At 36.8% G+C, this 21,451-nt stretch overlaps 1 protein-coding gene across 3 annotated transcripts in view; it reads right to left on the minus strand.

Annotated features, from left to right (window-relative positions):
- ABCD2 (ATP binding cassette subfamily D member 2) overlaps nucleotides 1-21,451 on the minus strand; it is a 117,278-nt gene that overhangs the window by 40,470 nt on the left and 55,357 nt on the right. For all 3 annotated transcript variants that reach the window (XM_069094227.1, XM_069094225.1, XM_069094226.1), the window contains exon 7: nucleotides 5,431-5,576. In XM_069094227.1, coding sequence (XP_068950328.1) covers nucleotides 5,431-5,576 — 146 coding nt within the window. The remainder of the gene's footprint in view (nucleotides 1-5,430; nucleotides 5,577-21,451) is intronic.

The raw sequence follows: 21,451 nt of genomic DNA on the forward strand, positions 1-21,451 counted from the left end.
AACTATGACAAAAGAGCTACAAATCTGTGCATACTCTTCAATCCAGCAATACTACTACTGGATCTGTATCCCAAAGAGATTTTTTAAAAAGGAAGCAGCAGGGGGGAGGCAGCTAGGCGGTACAGTGAGTAAAGCGCTGGCCCTGGAGTCAGGAGGACCCAAGTTCGGTTCTGGCCTCAGACACTTAACACCCACACAAAAAAACTAGCTGTGTAACCTTGGGCAAGTTATTTAACCCCAATTGCTCTCCAAAAAAGGAAAAAAAATAAAAAATAAAATAAAAAGGAAGGGGGGGAGAGACCTATTTATACAAAAATGTTTATAGCAGCTCTTTTTGTGAATTAGACATTGAGGGGATGTCCATCAACTGGGGCATGGCTGAACAAGTTATGCTATATGACTGTAATGTAATACTATTGTGCTGTAAGAAATGATGAACAGGTGGATTTCAGAAAAACCTGAAAAGATTTACACAAACTGATGCAAAGTGAAATGAGCATAACCAAGAGAATATTGTACATTTTTAACAGTAATATTGTACAATGATTAACTGTGAATGACTCAACTATTCTCAACAATAAAATAATCCAAAACAATTCCAAAGGACTCATGATGAAAAATGCTATCTACATCCAGAGAAAGAGCTAGTGAAGTCTGAATACAGATTAAAGCATACTACTTTTCACTTTTTTATGGCTTCTTTTTTTGGGGGGGGTCTGTATCTTCTTTCACAACACGACTAATATCAAAATATGTTTTGCATGAGTGCACCATGTCTAACTTATATAAAATCGCTTATGTTTCATAGAGGGGTGACGGGAAGGAGAGAGAATTTGAAACTCAAAATTTTTTTAAGTGAATGTTAAAAATTGCCTTTACATGTAATTGGGAAAGAATAAAATATTATTTTTAAAACAAGTATATAATTTAGACATAAAGGATGACATCATGAGAAATTAGGGAAGCATGGAAAAATTACTTGTCAGAACTATGGATAGGTACATGAACATACAAGTGAAAGAAGTTCACAAGAAGTAAAATAGATAATTTTGATTACATAAAATTAAAAAAAAGTTTTTGCATAAACAAAACCAATATAACCAAAATTAAAAGAAAAGAAGGAAAGTGAAAGGGAGGGGTGAACTTACAGCAAGTTTCTCTGATAAAGGTCTCATTTCTCAAATTTATAAAAACAAGAGCTATTCCCCAATTGATAAATGGTCAAAGGATATGAACAGGCAGTTTTCAGAGGAAGAAACTAAAGCTGAGAGAAATGATTATTTCTTTCTCAAATTAATAGCCAATTATTAAAATTGGGAAGACTGCAGCTTTTTTTCCCCTGTCCTATTTCCTTGTCCGATATCTCAAGCACAGGACTGATGGAAGATAGGATTAACATTGTCTTCATTCTGGGTATTACAACTACACCCAACTAGTTTGGGCTTAGGTGGGGGATATAGATTCTCTGTCTAGATCACCCAAGCCTGGGGGTGTTCTGGGTATAGATAGTGCCTCTATCTAAGAGTGGCGTGATGACATTTTCAGCCCCTCATTGAAATGAGCTCACTTCTCTTTTTAAAAGCCACCTCTCCTTAATTGCTAAGCAATCAGAGTTGATTGCCACCCTCAGGAACACTCCTCTTCCAAGGGCATATAAACCATGATCCCACTGCCATGAGGGTCTTTGGCATTTGAGAGTGTCACTGACCCTTTATTTAAAATGCTAGTATTATTAACAAAAAAGTTAAATTACCCGGAAATTATCTATCAAACTTTTGAATGACACAAAGCTATCAATAATGATATAAAAATGCTCTAAATCACTAACAATTGGAGACATGCAGATTAAAACTCTGTGATACCACCTCCAACTGATCCCATTGCCTAAAATGACAGAAAAGGAAAATAACAAATGCTGAAGGGGATGTGGGAAATAGACATACTGGTATATCTCTCTGCCTCTCTCTCTGTCTCTGTCTCTCTCTGTCTCTGTCTCTGTCTCTCTTTCTCTCTCTTCCTCCCTCCCTCTCTCCTTCCCCACAATAATGACCAAGTTATCAGAGAGATTAGACTAGTAACAGACTGTGCATCCACTCTGGAGGATAGTAGTGGAAGACAGATTCAGGGAATGTATCCCCTTGTGGCAGAGAAAATTGTAGACTCTACAAAGTCATCAACACTCAGAAACCAAGAGAGAATTAAATTTAAGGACTTGTATGAGGACTATAGAGAGAAAAGAACTTTCAATAAGAAGTTGTGACCTTGCAGAGACATTTGTTCTCTGCATGTGTGTCTCAGTATCTTGGTACTTTAAATTTGTATTCATTTTCTTCCTATACCCTGTATACATTTGTATGAGCACACTCCCCCAGACTTCTGGGGTGGGGGGGATTTAAAAAAAATTTAATCTTCCTGCTATACCATCTTAGTATATATTTGTGGCCAAAAGATAATTAAGTCTAGATGATTATTAAAGAAAAGTACATTAGTGTGGGCTTGTGAATAAATAGCAGAAACCTAGTCCTTCAGGTTTACCCCTGGAATACTGAGAAAAGTAATACCGTGTTTCCCCGATAATAAGACAGTCTTATTAATTTTTTTGGAAAGAAAAACACCAGAGGGCTTATTTTCAGGGGAGGGCTTATGTTGTCCTGCCTCAGCTCTCCTCCGTGGCACTGCTCTCAATGGCGCCAGCAAGCAAATCACTGGGGAAGAACAGGATGACGCGCTCACTGCTGCAGCTCTGATTGGATGCAGCTCGGAGCGCAGCGTGTGTTTCACCTGGGGGGGGGGGCGGTGCATACAGGGGGTACCGTAATGTAGTGTGTAGCGCAGGGGATCACCTTCACTACAGTAGCAATCTCAATAGGGCTTATTTTCGGGGGAGGGCTTATTTTAGAGGAATCTTACACAGTAAGGGGAGGGCTTATTTTCGGGATAGGTCTTATTATCGGGGAAACACGGTAGCAGTAATAGCCACCCTCTGGGAATCTCACCCTTTGGGTGAGAGGTAGAAGATGGAAGAAAGTATGCTGGTAAATATTTAACAACCTTGTCTCTGAAAAAATGCAACACACTTTCAAGTGCAGTCTGCACTATTATCATTTTCTTTATCACTCTTTTAAGCCTAGACAATCATCAAAACAATATATTAAGGCCTGATTTGTAATTTTTGCCAACTTACAAAGAATTGACTCACATAAGCCATTAAATACAAGTTGCCTTCAGCACATTCGTGTGTGTGTGTGTGTGTGTGATAAAACAAATAAAATTAATTCCAGGGAAGGGAGCAAAGGAAACACTGCAAACACTGTGGGATGAGGAAAGATTCCTTGTAGGAGGTAAAGTTTAAGCTGAACTTTGAAGAAGGCTATGACTTCTGAGAGAAGAGAATTCATACCACAAAAGTTTTGAGGATAGGTGGAGGGACAGAGTCTGTGGAAATGCACAAAGATGAGACATGCAATGTGCAAAAGGGACAATAAAGCAGCCCATTTGGTTGAAATGCATATTACACAAGGATCCTAGAGACAATAGAGACCCACGGGAGTTTTTGAAATAAGGGGAGTGACGTGGATCAAAACTCTCCTTTAGGAAAATGAATTTGCTGGCTATGTGGAGGATAGACTGGAGAAGTGAGGAGCTAAATGCAGGGAAGCCAGTTGGAGGCTATAGCCACAGTTTATGCAAGAGGTGAGGAAGGCCTGAACTAAGATGGTTTCCTTGTGAATGGAGAGAAGGGGACCAATTTGGGAAATATTATAGAGGTAGAATCCAGAAGATGTGACAATTGATTAGATGGGAGAAATGACTGAGAGTGAAGAATGAGAATGTCCCTAAGGTGACTAGGGAAGTTTGGAAGAGGGATGGGTGTGGAGAAAAAGGTTTGTTTGGGATGTTCTGATTTTGAGATGTTTATGGGATACCCAATTTAAAACATCCAATGACCACCTGTCTGCATGAGAATGGATCTCAGGACAGATATTGCATAATAATAATAATTACTAAAGATGTTGATGATAATAAGATTTTGCACAACTCCTCAAAGTTTGGAAAACACATTATAAATATTATTTTATCCTCACAACAACCTTATGAGACAGGTAAAATTGTGGCTGAGAAAGGTTAAGCAACTTGGCTAGGATTATATATCTCATAAATATCCAAATCTAGATTTGAAGTCAGGTCTTCCTAGTTCCAGGTCCAATGTGCTCTCTAACCTAGCTGACTCCACATGTAAATATACTAATAAAATGTAATGTAATATAATACATATATTACGAATTATACATTAAAAATAAATTATATCTACTATAGAAATATACTAATATATGACATGTATTTATATAATATATAAATATGAGTCATTTTCATAAAGATTTTAACTTAATTTATGGGATTACCAAAAGCCAGTGTAGAGAGAGAAGAAAAGAAGGTCTAGGAAACAGTTTTGGGAACACCCATACTTAAGAATACCTCATGTACAGTGATTCAACAAAGGAAACTGAGAAGTAGCAGCAGACAAGTGGAGAGAAAGTCAGGATAGCTTACAGTGCCAAATGGTACAGAAAGGTCAACAAGGGTGAGAACTGAGAAAAGGCTTCAGGATTCAACAATAAAGAGATGTTTGGTGACCCTTAAGAGAGCAATTGCAGTTAAATGACAAAGTCAGAAGCCAGATTGCAAGAACTGAGTGATGTAGGAAATGGAGACAATGAATATAGACAATTTTTTTCTAGGATTATGACAGTTAAAGGGAAGAGAGATATATAATAGCTTGAGGGAGTGATAGGTTCAGATTCATGTGTGTGTTGTTGCTTTTAAGAATGTGAGAATCAATTTGGAATTTAAGGGATTATGGAACTGAATGTTGTAAATTAAAAGTAAATAAAATAATTTAATAATAAAAAAAGGATGTGAGATACCTGGCATTGCCAATAAGGGAAGAGTTTAGTAGATTCCAAGAGATTCCTGAATAAAGAGAGAGATGGGATGACTTAAGGTGGGGGAAATATCTGATGAAAGAGACAGATGAGGTCTAGAGCACAATTTATGAAGTTCATTCTATCTCTGAATCTCTGATTCTGACTCGAGCAGAAGAACCTGACAGATACTTGATATAGCCTACTTTTCCTAATCAGTCAAGGGTACAACTTTCCTTAAAAAAAAAAGGGGGGGTGGTGGCTAGGTGGTGCAGTGAATACAACACCAGCCCTGAAGTTGGGTGGACCTGAGTTCAAATCCTGCCTCAGACACTTAATACTTACTAGTCATGTGACCTTGGGCAAATCACTTAACCCCAATTGCCCTGCCTTCCCCCCTCCAAAAAGAAAAAAGAAAAAAAAAGGGAACAGTATCCGAAATTTTCACATTATGAGGATATCATAAGGATGACAGTAATGCAATTTTCCAGTGAGAAAAAATATTTACCTCCTTCTCTCTGAACAATGTGATAGAGATGGACTTTGTGGAGAATACATTCTAGGTCTTGGTCATTATATCCTTTCTCATGCATATCTTCTACGGAGTCGGGGTAAATAACTTGATCCCGAAGTGTTCCAAGAGACATGTAGGGCCTAAATGCCAACCCCCCAATAAACAGGAAAAAAAAATGTTAGCAATGGATCAAATCAAACAGCTTAAACAGTGTATTAACTTAGTTGGGTTGTAAACTTCATGACAGATTTTAGATACTAAATGAACAATAATATGAGGATAATTTTTGAAAATCCAAGATATCTACAAGGTATTGTGCTTACATAAGAAATAATTAGGACCTTGGGCAAGTCACTTAACCCCAATTGCCCTCCAAAAAAAAATAAAAAAAAAAAAAGAAATAATTAGGAGACAGTCCCAGTAAAAGCATATTATATCTTGACACTTTCAGTGTAAAAACACATTTTACTGCTACTTGAATTTCATAGCTTGATAACATAGCTTCTCAGATTCATCTAACAACTGTGTTTGTTTGTTACAAGATCTTACAATTTTATGATTCAACACAAAGGAAAATAAAACAATTCACCAAAACCATGAATCAACATTGTGGGAAATTCACTCATCCATTGACATCTGGAAAGCTCTACTAGTTCAGAGTAACAAAACTACAGGCTTTCCTCTGGTCTGAAATTCCTTCTCTACTTATTACTGCTAGGCTAGAGGCCAGAACTGAGCTCACACTGATGCTGCTTGCTTCTGAACTTGCTCCTTGTGCGGCATATTACTGAGGTAGTGTTCATGACCATTGCCCAACATTAGAATTCCACCTCTGAGCACAGGTTTCTTCTTCAGTCTGTGACAGGCAACTGGGCAGTGGCATCCATTCCTGTATTAGGCATAATGTCTGTGTTGGATCTGGAACTTCATCTTATGCAGCTGCATAGCCTGAAATGCTTCATGTTATCATTCCTATCCAGACAGTTCCCAGTACCTACAAACCTCTCTATCACCTCTGTATGCCAACTTGAGCTAGAAAAACGAGTCATTGAGGTTATTTTTTTCTTGGATTTCCCAATTGATACTCATTGTGATACATTTTCTACATTTACATAGAAGATATTGTAGAGGAAAATTTGGTCATACCTATTAGTGCTACACCACCATCTTGGTTCCACCCCCCTTTCTCTTTCCATTATTGCTTTCATCTACCAACTATCATGTAGAGCTGAACTTTCTAAATAAGAAACATAGGTCTTATTGTTATACTTGTGATATACCAAATATTAAAGTAGCAACTATATCGTTATCATGAGATCATAGATTTAGAGATTAAAAAGGAACTTTATAAGTCATCTAGTCCAAACCACTTATTTGACCAACAGGGAAGACAGATATTGAGAGGTTAAGTGATTTACCAAAGTAACACAAGTAAAGGAAAGGATTCTGGGAAAGTGGTGGAATAAGGCAGGAAACTACCTGGCTCTCCCAAATCCCTCCACAATTTAAAATAACACCACAAAGTGAATCTTGAGCAGCATAAATAATAAAAAATTGGGATAAAGCACAACAAAGGTGGCCTGGTCTACATAGCAGTAACCCAGATGGATATTGCTTTTTATCACACAGCCCATTAATTTGGGTAATAAAATTTATACTCTAAGAGAAAAGAATAAGGAGGGTAAAAGAAATAGAAATTTTTTGGGGAAAGGTCACAGAAAAAGGAAGGAAGGAAGGACAGACAATCAAATAACAAAATGAATAGATCAATTAATAAATAAACAAATGGATGGATGGAAAGAGAAATTAAAAATCAAAGCAAATTCAAAGAACTTGAATAATGGCAGGCAAAAACAAGAATGGACAGAAGCTATAGGAACAAATCGGCATAAAATTAATGTAAGTAAAAGAAATCACAGAGACAAAACACTGACAATGGAAGAAAGGGATAAAAATCTACAAAAGAAACAAATAGAGGCAAACATATGTCTAATAATATTAAATTTAAGTGTGAATAGGCTAAACAAGACAGTAAAGCAAAAGAGAATGGTGGAATGGATAAGAAAACAAAGCCCAAACTTTAAAATTTGGAAAAAAAATTCTTAATGGATTAAATACAGTAAATAAGACCTAGAAGAACTCAAGCATAGCAGTATCATATTTGATAAATTCAAAGGCAGCAACTACTTATATAAGGGCTTCTTATTTAACAAAACTTCTGGAAAAACTAGGAAGCAGTCTAGCAGAAATTAGATTCTGACCAACATTTCACACCATATGCCAATATAAGTACTAAATGACTTAAATATAAAAGTACTTGTCACAAATTTTAAAAAGGAAGAAGTGCTTTCACAGCTATGATTATGAGAGTTCTTGACCCAATAAGAGATAGGAATGATAATAAAAGACAAAATGGAAAAATTTAATTATATAAAATTGAAACTAAACTCTTTCCAAAAGCCATCTCTGATCAATTCTTCTATTTCTTTTCCTCTCATTCTCCTCTTAACTCTCTGCAGACCGACTTCTCACCTCATCATTCAACTGAAACTGCTCTCTCCCAAGTTAGCAGTGATCTTTTAAGTGCCAAACTAACGGCCTTATATTAATCTTCATCCTTCTTTGCCTTTTGGCAAACTTTGGTATTACCAATCACCTTGTGATAGATCAGTACCCTGGATAGAGCTCGGAAAACAACAACATGAAAACCTACAGTCTGAGACATTATTCTCTATATCTTGAGATGAGAGCCAGATTCTAACACAAAGTTAACAGACAAAAAATAAGCACTTAAAAATGAGTAAGGGATGGCTAGGTGGCACAGTGAACAGAGCATTGGCCCTGGAGTCAGGAGGACCTGAGTTCAAATCCAGCCTCAGACACTTAACACTTACTAGCTGTGTGACCTTGGGCAAGTCACTTAACCCCAATTGCCCTCCAAAAAGCAAAAGAAAAATGAGTAAGCAAACAAGAAAGGACCCAACCATAGATAGCTATTGTGGTGACTGAGATGATCTGAGTTCAAACTCAGAAGAAGATAACTTCTATTTCAAAGAAAAAAGTAAAATGGTCACAAGACCAAAAAGAGTTTTTGGAAAAACTTAGAAAGGACTTTGGAAATCAAATAAGAGGGACAGCTAGGTGGCACAGTGGGTTGAGCATCATCCCTGAATTCAGCAGGACCTGAGTTCAAATCCAACCTCAGAAACTTGACACTTACTAGCTGTGTGACCCTGGGCAAGTTCATTTAACCCTGATTGCCTTGAAAACAAACAAACCTAAAAACACTGAATCAACAAACAAAAAGCCCTGGGGGCAGTTTTGTAAAGCAGAGCAAAAAAGAAATAAAATAAGATATTTTATGTTGTCTTCTATTTTTTTCATTCTTTTGGTTCTATGTTAAAATTTTTTGATTTCTCATAAAGTCACTACCTTCCATTTGCTTTATTCTGATGTTTAAGGCATCATTTTCTTATTCCTCTCCATTGTAAAAGTGAGCGTTTGGACCTACTTTTCCATTTGGCCAAGTCTACTTTTTAAGGCATCATTGACTCTTTGACTTTTTGGAACTCTTGCCATTTGGGTTAGTTTATTTTTTAAGATGTTATTTTCTTCAGTAATTTTTTGGGTCTTCTTTAGCAAGCTGTTGACTCATTTTCCATGATTTTCTTGCATCATCACTCTCATTTGTCTTCCCAATTTTTCCTCCACTTCTCTTACTTGATTTTCAAAATCCTTTTTGAGCTCTTCCATGGCCTGTGACCAATTCATGTTTTTCTTGGAGGTTTTGGATGTAAGAGCTTTGACTTTGTTCTCTTCTTCTGGTTCTATGTTTGATTTTCCTTGTCACCAATGTAAGATTCTATAGTTTGATTTTTCCCTGCTGTTTGCTCATTTCCCCAGCCAATTATTTGACTTTTAGTAAGTCTTGGCTTTCAGTGTGGAGGGTGTATTACAGCATTCAAATCTCTAAAGAAAAAGCTAAATGAATTACAGATGGAAAGATATAGCAAAACAATAATTGTGAGGTACTTCAACCTTTCCCTCTCAGAACTAGCTAAATTTTATTTTATTTTTTTGGAGGGCAATTGGGGTTAAGTGACTTGCCCAAGGTCACACACCTAGTAAATGTTAAGTGTCTGAAGCTGGATTTGAACTGAGGTCTTCCTGACTCCAGGACCAGTGCTTTGTTTACTGTGCCACCTAGCCACCCCAGAACAAGCTAAATTAAATCAAAAAATAGGAAGTCAAGGAGATGAATAGAATTTTAAGCAAGAAATGATATAAACCTAGAGAGAGTTTTGAAATGAATTCATTTTAAATTTAAATACTAAAACTTAGACAATAAGAAAAGAAAAAGAAACATATTATAAACATAAATAAAAATAAGACAAGAGAAAAAGCACTGCCATGAGCACAGCAGAAAATTTCCATTTTAAGAAAGCCTATATAGGGGTGGCTAGGTGGCACAGTGAGTAAAGCACTGGCCCTGAAGTCAGGAGGACCTGAGTTCTGTTCTGGCCTCAGACACTTAACACCCACACAAAAAGACTAGCCATGTAACCTTGGGCAAGTTACTTAACCCCAATTGCCCCCCAAAAAGCAAAAAAAAAAGCCTATATAATAAATATTACACATTGTGTTCACCGCTGTCCACCTTTGCTTTCTTGTAAGTTTTCTTTTGTTCTTTGCTGTCTACTTTTTACTTTGTTCTTTTTTCTTTTTCTTTCCTCCCACCCCAAAAGCTACAATTAAGTGCAGATATAATACACACACATACACACAGAGAAATACATATACATACACACATATATATCCACATATACATATATGCACTTACATTCACATACATATACTTAGATATTTATAATCATGCTCATATACAGACATATATTCATATTCATCTATGTAAGACTGTACTATGCTTGTTTGTCATCTGTTTCTCTGAGGGTGGATAATATCTTCCTTCATAAGTTCCAAGTCCACCAATTTATCATTTCCTATACTATAGCAAAATTTCAACCTTATGTTGTTTAGTTATTTTAAAAAGTCTAAAACAATATTAATATGGATCTGGAGAGAAATGAGTGGGAATGGAAAGGAATATAGCTTTTTCTGAGTGGTACATGGTACTTTACAAAAATTGACCACATATTAGGGTATAAAAACATTACAGTTAAATGCAAAAAAGTAAAAAATATCATTCATCCTTTTTGGATTTTAATGTAATAAAATTATATTTAGTACAGAATCAAGAAAACACATTAAAAATTAAAGATTAAAGAACCTATTTTAAAGAATGAATGGGTTAAATAACAAATTAGAGACAATAAATAATTTTATCAAAGAGAATGACAATTACTCAGACAACATACCAAAACTTATGAGATTCAGCAAAAACAGTAGTGAGAAAAAAATTTATATCTCTAAATGCTTACAAAAATAAAGAAAAAGACCAATAAACTGACTGTGCAATTTTTAAAAAACTAGAAAAAGAGCAAATTATAAATCCCCAAATCTTAAAAACTGAAGATGAGTAATAAAATTGAATGTAAGAAAACCATTCAATTAATAAAAATGTGAGCTGGTTTTATTTAAAAAAAACAATAAAATAGATAAACCATTGATTAATATGATTTTTAAAAAGAGAGATAAATCAAATTACTAATATAAAAATGAAAAGGGTGAACTTACCACTAATGAAGATAAAATCAAAGCTATTATTATGAGTTTGCCTAATTATACACCAATCAATTTAACATTTAAAGTTTAATGGAAAAATTCTTACAAAAATATAAATACTTACAAAATATAAACTGAATAAAAATCTGAAATCATATAAAAAGTTTATATAACATTTTCTTGTGATTGTACTCTCCTTTGAGTTGTATAGATATTAAATTTTTATCTCATAGGTAGAATGAGTTCTTAGTTGCAAGAAAAAAAAGTATTCAAGTTGTAGTCTGTTTATTGTTTAAGTTCTTATTGATTATTTAGAAGATGGAAATGTTTAGAAAGTAAATTTTTTCTGTTTATTTATTTATTGGTCTTTATTAATTTGTTCATTTACTTTGAGTTTACAAGATTCAGTTCCCCAGCTCTTTCAGTTTCAAGATTTTTCTTCCCCTCCCTTCTCCCCTCCACCCCATGGAGGCATACAATCAGGTATAGGATCTGCAGATAATTTCACATTAGACATTGGTCAGGTTATAAAGGATTGTATCAGAAGGGATGAACAGTGGGGAAGAGGAAACCAAACCAAACAAGAAAAAGAAAGAAAGCAGGTAATTTGCTTCAATCAGCATTCAAACTCTGTTCTTTCTAGTTCTTTCTCTGAATGTAGACATCTCTCTCCATCATGAGTCTTTTGGAGTTGACTTATAGCCCTGAATTTCTGAGAAGAGTCTGGTCTATCAAAGTTGGTCATCACACATATGTTGTATCTGTAACTGTGTAAAAATTTTTCCTGGTTCTGCTCTTCTCACTCAACATCAGTTCATATAAGCCTCTCCAGGTAGATATGAAGTCCATCTGCTCTTTGTTTCTTATGGCGCAATAGTATTCCATTACATTCATATACCATAACTTGTTTAGCCATTCCCCAATTGATGGGCATCCCCTTAATTTCCAATTCTTTGCCACCACAAAAAGAGCTGCTATAAATATTTTTGTACATATGGGTCTTCCTCCCACTTCTATGATCCCTTTGAGATACAACCCTAGAAGGCGTATTGCTGGGTCAAAGGATATGAAATTACTTATAGGCCTGCGGGCATAGTTCCAGATTGCTCTCCAGAATGGTTAGATCAGTTCACAACTCCACCAGCAATGTATTAGTGTTCCAATTTTTCCACACCCTCTCCGGCATTTATCATAGAAAGTAAATTTTTAAAGGCAAACATGAATTTTAGCAAGCTTTTTTTATTTTAACCAAATTTCCCATTTGCAAAGTAGCAAACAAATAGTGCTTCTCTATTTCTGAAATTATTTGGTTTATTTTATTCATATTTTCTATTTATTTATATAACCTACTCACCTCTAAAATTGTTATCTAAAATGCTGTCATATAATAAATGAGAATTTTAAAAATTCGCATGTGAAATATTTCCCAAATGGAAATCTTCTTGGGTTTGTATAAAGAATATATAATAAAAATATCTATTATGGACTAATTAAATATGTTGCTATATGACATTTTATCTTGCTTCATTATGGTTTTATTATCTTGAAAGTCAAAAGTTATATTATGGCAAACAGTAATTACTGGCATTCAACAAATGTTAGTTAAACTGTTTGTAGATATTTCACAAAGCCTAAAGATAAAACAACGTAACCTAGATTTGTAGCTATCTGGACTATTTTTGCATGACACTATGTTATTTGGTGGTGAGAGTACTACTACAATACTGCATGACTTTGTGAGGGATGGAGTTCCAGGGAGGAAGAAGGCTCTCTTACAGATATGTTGGGTAAGTTACCTTCTCAAAAAATCTCTGATTGCATGCTTGCCTCCCTAGAAACTTCAGGTAATTTCTCCTTGGTGAGATGATGGAATCTTTCTTCCTAAAGCTGAGGTTTCTTCCATGCAGAAAGAAAAAGCTCATTCACTATATTTTTTGGTCTGTTCTAATCCATACAATTTCTCTGATTTGTGTTTCGTGTGTCGTTGGCTATCTGCTTGTATCTCTATTTGTGGTATTCTTATATACAACCTGTATTTGATGGGGAGGGAATAAGCCTATGAGTATACGTTATAAACTACACTTTAAGGCATAAAGACCAGTGAAGCCAGTGGATTTTTGGTTCTGAACCTTCAGAGGTCAGATAGATATAATTATCCTCTCAGAGAAGAAAGGGCCAGCCTTATGACTATTCTCCTGTTACCCTCAAGGCAGAAATCACGGTATGGAACCTGCTCGCCTCATCAATACCTCCCTGTCGAGCCATCTGTCTATATGTTTAGAACACATCTTACCTGGGTAGCACATACCTTATAATTTCAAAATAAGCACAGAAACAAGAAAAGCCCCATCTTCATCATCATCCCCATGCCCTTTTAGAAATATTAGTTAAGAGCATAAGAAGAATGTCAGCTTGGATATTTCTCTCAACCAGATCAATTCTTAAATTTGGAACAATAATAAATTAATTTTAAAAATTCTGGTAGTCCTAAGCCTACAATACAGAATACAATAATGATAGATTTTTCCCCCTCCAATAGTTGGCACCTATGGACTCAAATTACAATGCCTAATACAAGCCATTAAGGGCTAAGACAATTCCTCTTAGAAAGAATTCCAAGGCTAATTAAATAAAATTAAGGGAACTTTTAATTGTAAGCAGGTTTTCTTTATTTGTTTTTTTTTATCAACACTTCCCAGTCTTACTGTCTCATTTAGGCTCATAATCTGACTACTTAAGAGGACTGCCAAGTCTGACAAACACATTAAGAGGTATTTGTACATCCTTCTGTTCATGTCTGGATTTGTATGTCGTATATGTAAATTTTAAGGTATGATAACACAGGCCCTTCATTTAATAGCTATTTTAAACCTAGCTATTAAGGGAATAAGTCAATAAACTACTTGTGATTCTAAAAGTGATCAAGTATGCTCTGGAATAAAGGGAGATTCAGCCAACTTAGTGATACAGTGACAGGGACATTTTCTTTACATATCCCCTTAACACTGGGTAACAGATTAAGCTTAAGACTGGTTGTTGTCCTTCATTCTCTAAGAGGACCAAAATAGCATCACTATGTTAGAGTCAAGGTACAGTGTGTCCCACAGTAGATGATCAGACTATTATGAACTGGGAAGGTTCTACCACAGGTCAGGCACAAATAGTCCATGTCATGAAGGGGTGGGGAACCTATAGCCTCAAGGCCACATGTGGCTCTCTAGGTCCTCCAGTGCTGCCCTTTATCTGAATCCAAATTTCACAGAACAAATCCCTTTAATAAAAGGATTTGTTCTGTAAACATTGGCATCAAGACCATAGGTTCCCCACCACTGGTCCATGGCCTTATAACTGACCAGGACCTTAATTGCTCTCAGATCCTTTAGGGATTCCAAGAACTTGTGACTCTCTGTCCAGGAAATCCCAATTGACATAAAGCAATAAATTTGGCATTTTTTTTCTCTTTGATGTTGGCTTGTTTTTTGAAGTAGTATGGGTGTGTGACCACAAGATCACAAGGACCTCCCTATTCCTTGACCACATAGTGATCACTATCCTAAGTGTAAATATAAATGACAATGATAAATGTATAAAGATGCTTTTGATAGGAAAAAACAATTTAAGTACAATTTGTAAAGGAGGCCAAGCTGAGATGATAAAGCAACAGGAAGCAATAAATCAAGCTCTACCCTTCCCCTTCCCAAATAATCTTCCTCTGAACAGACCTAGAAAAGGCACCAGATTTAATCTGGGAAATCTGAGAAAAAGTCACCGCGAGTCATTTTTCTAGTCTAGGGTGAGGTCTGGGGAACAGAAGTATAGCCAGGATCTAAGGGACACAGAAAAGTTCTGTGTCAAGGGAAAGGCTGTACATCGGAGCCAGAGGAGGACTCACAGTAAACTGGGGCGACTAGAGTGTAAAAAAATGTGCCAGCTGACAGCTTTGTCACCTGTGACCCAGTTCTAAGTCTCAGATCCAGGTGGACTTGGAAAGAAGACTATGCATAGAGGTGTTATGGAGGCTAGAGAGTGGCTTCAAGTCCTATGCTATATACCTGAGGAAGGAGCAGATTCAGAAGCAAGCAGTAGCCCTTCAAGGTCCTCAGTGTGAAACCTGCAAAGGATTAACTAGGGTATACATTCCAGATGAAAAGAGAGCATAAAGTCTTATCACTCTTTACTAATTGTGGTTTCTAGGTGTCTGACAGTGGCTAAGTCTAGAATGATAGAATGACAAGTTCAGACCAAAATCCAGGTTAGGAATTTGTAGAGGGCAGACAAAAAAGGTAGAGGACAAAAATAAGACTTTGCCCTGAATCAAATCTTTTTCAGAGCACTAAATGTAGGCCTCCAGTCTGATTTGTCCCTGATGTCCTGCAATAACACTATACTCAATACCCAGGGAAAGCAGCAACAGGATCAGCCCAGACTTTCCCTCTAGAAGTGCTCAGATCCCAGTCATAACATCACATATAAAATCAGGAGCAGACAAGCAAAAGAATCTTAAATGAAGCCTCAAAATAAAACACAGCTTGCTCAGAAATCCCATTAGAATTCCTGAAAGAGATGAAGCCATAGAGTTTTGTTTTTTAATTTACAAATGAAATTAGAAGAAAAACTGAGAAGAAATGAATTATGGAAGAAAGAACTGGAAAGAGAATTAATAGTGTAGTATGAGGGGCATAAAAACTTAGGTAAGAAAAAACTCCCTGAAAAATGAAAATGGCAGCTTGTAACTATAAGAGACAAGAAATATCAGGCAAAAAAATGGGGTGGTTAGGTGGCACAGTGAATAGAGAGAGCACTGGCCCTGGAGTCAGAAGGACCTGAGTTCAAATCCGGCCTCAGACACTTAATGGTTACTACCGTGTTTCCCTGATAAGAAGACCTATCCTGAAAATAAGCCCTCCCCTTACTGTGTAAGATTCCTCTAAAATAAGCCCTCCCCCGAAAATAAGCCCTATTGAGATTGCTACTGTAGTGAAGGTGATCCCCTGTGCTGTCCCGCCCCCCCCGTGAAACGCACGCTGCGCTCCGAGCTGCATCCAATCAGAGCTGCAGCAGTGAGCGCATCATCCTGTTCTTCCCCAGTGATTTGCTTGCTGGTGCCATTGAGAGCAGTGCCACGGAGGAGAGCTGAGGCAGGACAACATAAAAACCCGGTATGTAAGCGGGAGTGAGGGGGCATGATGGAGGATAAAAAGGGCATGATGGAGGAAAAAAGAAGAACTCAGGGGGCATGATGGAGTGAAAAGGACTGATGGTCATAATTTTATTATTCTGTCTGTTTTGACCCCCAGACATGAGTACAAAAAGGAAGAGCTATACTGTTGAGTATAAGAAAGTGGGTTGATTTAATGCTGCCACTTGTTATGCGAGGGAACCAAAGAGGTCTGATAGTCTGGGATTCAGCCAGCACTCACCGCGCTAAAGAAATGAAGAACTTCCTTGCAGAGAGAAGAATAGGTTAAGTAATGATTCCTGCAGGAATGACTGCCTATCTCCAGACCCTTGATATTGCAATAAACAAGCCATTCAAGGACCATTTGCGCATGGAAGTCAATGACTACGTTGAAAATAGAATGGAAAGAAATCAGCGTGGAAACTTTGTGAAGCCCTGTCTGCAAGAAATCATGAATTGGGTGAAGAAGTCATGGGATAAAATTACTGACAGCTGTGTCGCCAAGGCACTACGAGCAGGTTACCTGGACAAGACATATTCATTTAAAGAGAGCTATATTGCTGGACATGACAGATTGGGTCCACTTCTTCTGAAGGAAATGGAGGCGCAAGACATCCAGGATGGAATTCAGGGTATGAACACTTATGACGATGTTGTTGAAGAAGATGACATGATCATTATTGAATAAAGGTACATTTTTTTGTTCACATTTACCTGTTTATTAAAATTGCTGTCAATGTTCATTAAAATAAGCCCTCCCCTGAAAATAAGCCCTCTGGTGTTTTTCTGCCCAAAAAAATAATAAGACAGTGTCTTATTATCAGGGAAACACGGTAGCTGTGTGACCTTAGGCAAGTCACTTAACTCCAACGGCCCTGCCTTGTCCCCTCCAAAAAGCAAAAAAAAAAAAAGAGTAAACTCTCAGGAATATTATAGTCAAAACTCAGAACTTCAAGGTCAAAGAAAAAAATACTGCAGGCTAGTAAGAAATTAAATTGATCCTGTATAATTTTTATTGATCTTATTTATAGTTAGTTGATTTTGTCCTGTAACTGCCTAAGTCATTATTCTTTGTCTCTGAACTTAGTTCAGAAATTCAGCTGGCTTATAATGACCTATGTTTAGAAATCTAGTTCTAAGAAGTAAGCACTTTTGGGGCGGCTAGGTGGTGCAGTGAATAGAGCACCAGCCCTGAAGTCAGGAGGACCTGAGTTCAAATACGACCTCAGACACTTGACACACTTACTAGCCGTGTGACCTTGGGCAAGTCACTTAACCCTAATTGCCCTGCCTTTCCCTCTCCAAAAAGAAAAAATAATAATTTAAGAAGTAAGTACTTTTGAAAAGGAACAGGATCAAAGGAGAAAATAGAATAAATGGGGGATGGGATAGGATAGAGGGAAATAATGTTAGCCTTTTACAATATAACCATTATGGAGATGTTTTGCGTAACAACACATGTATAACCTATATTGAATTTCTTGTCTTTTCAGTGGGGGTTTGTGCAGGGGGATGAAGGGAGAGAACATGGAACTCAAAGTTTTTGAAAACAAATATAAAAAAAAATTGTTTTTACATGCAACTGGGTAATAAGATATACAGGCAATGGGGTATAGAAATCTACCTTGCCCTACAAGAAAGTAAGGGAGAAGGGGATAAGAGGGAAGAGGGTGAGGGCAGTAGGGGAGAGAGAGAGAAAATTTGAAACTCAAAATCTTGTAGAAATTATGTTGAAAACTAAAAATAAATAAATAAATTCTGATTAAACAAAAGAAATCTAGTTCTACTAATTACTATTCTATTTTTGCCTCAAAGAAATCTATCCTTGAAGGATGCAGATGGACATTAGGGCATCTGCTCCATTATCTCTAACCTTGCAAGCAGACTCAAAAAACATCTGTTAGTCAAAAATTTAGCTTCCCTCTGAGTAAAATTATAATTAATGTGGGGGAAAAAGTATCTGCCACACATTCAGCTCCTAGGAAATTACCAAGATATCCACTGTTGTCTTTAAGTCCTGAAGCTAATTTTAAGAGCTGTATTGTCTATCCTGGTCTGTCCTTATACAATTAAAGAGGGATCTATCTCCCTCCTAGAAATCTAAGAGTCAGTTTTCCCTGGTCCACTATCAATAGCCTCAGGATGCAGATGGATCCCCAAAATCAATCACACATTCCTTTAAGACAGAGAAAGGGGTTGGTAGCCCCACCTGACAGTTAGCCTGCTCTTCTTAATGTAATCAGGAAGGATTTCCTCCCCCCCATGATGCTGCCAAGCCTATAATCCAGTGTATTATTTTCCTCACTGGCTAGTTCTGTTTTTTGTTCTATGCTTATAAAAAAGAATTGAACCTCCTCCTTTGAGTCACTGGCTCAAATGAGGTAGACATTTGATCAACATTATGAATAGGACCTGGAAATAAACTGGTAAAGCTCAGAATTCTCAACCTCAGTTTACCTTAATTAAATTCTACTGAGGGAAACCTGAGCCAAAATGGCAGAGACAAGGCAAGGACTCGCTTGAGCTCTTGACCATGCCCCTCCAAACACCATTAATAATAGCTCAAAATAAATCCTAGAGAGGCAGAACCCCGAAAAGGACAACTTAGAAGGTCAGCAGGAAAAGTCTGTTGCATCATGGTAAGAGTGGAGTGCCGTCCAATGCAGGCTGTGCCCCAGAAAATGAGCAGTAGGCCTTGGGGACAACTAAATCAGTTAGAGCAGTGGTTGCAGTGGTAGTTTCTGGGCCTCTGAGCTCACAAACTAGTAGGGTATCACAAAATTGGTCAGAAGATTACAGGGGTCCTTCTGCTGCCACTGGGGGCAAGACTCTGTTGCATTGCTCATATTTGGATCAGGCTCATAGCCCCAGGTCTCAGTCCCAGGGCTGGGAGAAGTGTATACAGCAGAGCTTGCAGTCACAGTGTTGTGGGCAGAATAAAGGGTGATTGTGGTGACTTACAGAACAAAGCACAGGCCAGAAGAGTAGTAAACACACTTTTCACAAGATCATATCACCTTGGAAGAACTGAAAGCTTACTGGGCTCCAGAATTACCTCTGAAAAGAGCTGAAGAAAGAACCTGAATCTTGGAATGGTGCCCCTTTCACTCCAGAAGAAGAGTCCCATTTTACCATACAGTTAAAAGTCAGGAAATAAGCTAGGAAAATATGCAAACAGAAAAAAAAAATCCTGACAACAGAAAGTTACTTTGACAACAGAGAAGTTCAAAACATGAAATCAGAAAAAAAAGAAAGTCAAAACTACTATATCCAAAGCATTAAAAATAATATTCATTGGCCTCAAGCCATGGAAGAGCTCAAAAAAAGATTTGTTTGCATCTTTTCTTATTTGTTTTTAGTATTCTACATTCACTTTTTTTTTTTATAAAGCAATTGGGGTTAAGTAACTTGCTCAAGGTTACATGGCCAGTTATTTCTGGGTACTAAGTGTCAGAGCCCGGATTTGATCCCAGGTCATCCTGACTCTGGGGCTGGTGCTCTTAATCGCTGTGCTACCTGGCCACCCCACTACATTCACTTTCATAAGGTTTTGAGTTTTAAATTTTCTCTATCTCCTTCCGTTTTCCCCTCCCCAGGATGGCATGCAATCTGATGTTGTAATGCAATGTAATGCAATCTGTCATGTTGTAAAGTAGAATTAGGAGCAATGGGAGGAACCTTGAGAAAGAAGAAACAAAAAAACAACTGAAAAAGAGAGTAAATGTTATGTTTCAATCTATTTTCAGATCCACAGTTCTTTCTCTGGATGTGGACAGTATTTTGCCTCATGAGTCTTTTAGAGTTGTCTTAGATCCTCACATTGCTGAGAAGAGCCAAGTCTAGGAAAGTTATTCATTGCACAATGTGGCTGTTACTGTGTACAATGATTTCCTGGTTCATCAGTTGTTATAAGCCTTTCCAGGTTTTTATGAAGTCCACATGCTCATCATTTCTTATAGTACAATAGTATTCCATTACATTCATGTACCACAACTTGTTCAGCCATTCTCCAGTTGATGGACATCCCTTCAACTTCCAATTCTTGGCTACCACAAAAAGAGCTACTATAAATATTTTTGTACATGTGGGTACTTTCCTATTTTTATGATTTCTTTGGTATACAGATTTAGAAGTAGTATTGCTGGGTCAAAGGTTGTTTTTTTTTTATACCCCTTTGGGCATAGTTCCAAATTGCTCTGCAGGATGGTTGGATCAGCTCACCACTCCACCAACAATGAATTAGTATTCCAATTTTCCCACATCTTCTTTAACATATTTAATATTCCTGTTTTGTCATGTTAGCCAATCTGATAGGTGTGATGTGGCACCTCAGAGTTGTTTTGATTTGCATTTCTCTAATCAATATTGATCTAGAGCATTTCAAAAAAGATTTTAAAAATCAACTAAGGGGACAGTTAGGTAGTACAGTGAATAGAGCACCAGTGGACCTGAGTTCAAATCCAATATCAGACACTTAACACTTACTAGCTGTTTGACCTTGGGCAAGTCACTTAACCTCAATTCCCTGCCTTTCCCCTTCCAAACACACACACACACAGACACACACACACACACACACACACACACAAGTAAGAGAGGTAGGGGAATAATTGGGAAGAAAAATGAGAGATACCAGAAAAACATAAAAAAGGAGGCACAAAAAAAATAAGGAAGAAAATAACACTTTAAAAAACAAAATAGGCCAAATGGTAAGAAATACAAAAATCTAATGAAGAGAAGAATGCCTTGAAAAACAGAATTGGCCAAATGGATAAAAGATATACAAAAATTCGCTAAAGAAAAGAACTCCTTAAAAAGCAGAATTGGCCAAATGGAAAAGGATAAACAAAAGCTCACTGAAGAAAGTAATTCCTTAAAAATTAGAATTGGGTGAGTGGAAGCTAATGACCTTATGAGATATTAAAAAACAATAAAATAAAATCAAAGGAATGAAAAAATAGAAGAAAAATTAAATATCTCACTGGAAAAACAAATGACCCAGAAAATAGATCCAGGAGAGATCATTTAAAAATTATAGGACTACTTGAAAGCCATGATAAAAAAAAAGAGCCTAGACATCATCATCTTTCAAGAAATTATCAACAACCACCTCGAATACCTATAAAATATGACACTAAACAAATCTTAGAGCTA

The sequence above is a fragment of the Petaurus breviceps genome, unplaced genomic scaffold (assembly GCF_028583685.1).
Source record: "Petaurus breviceps papuanus isolate PSGF00001 unplaced genomic scaffold, PetGlider_PUasm1.0 216, whole genome shotgun sequence".
Taxonomy (NCBI): domain Eukaryota; kingdom Metazoa; phylum Chordata; class Mammalia; order Diprotodontia; family Petauridae; genus Petaurus; species Petaurus breviceps.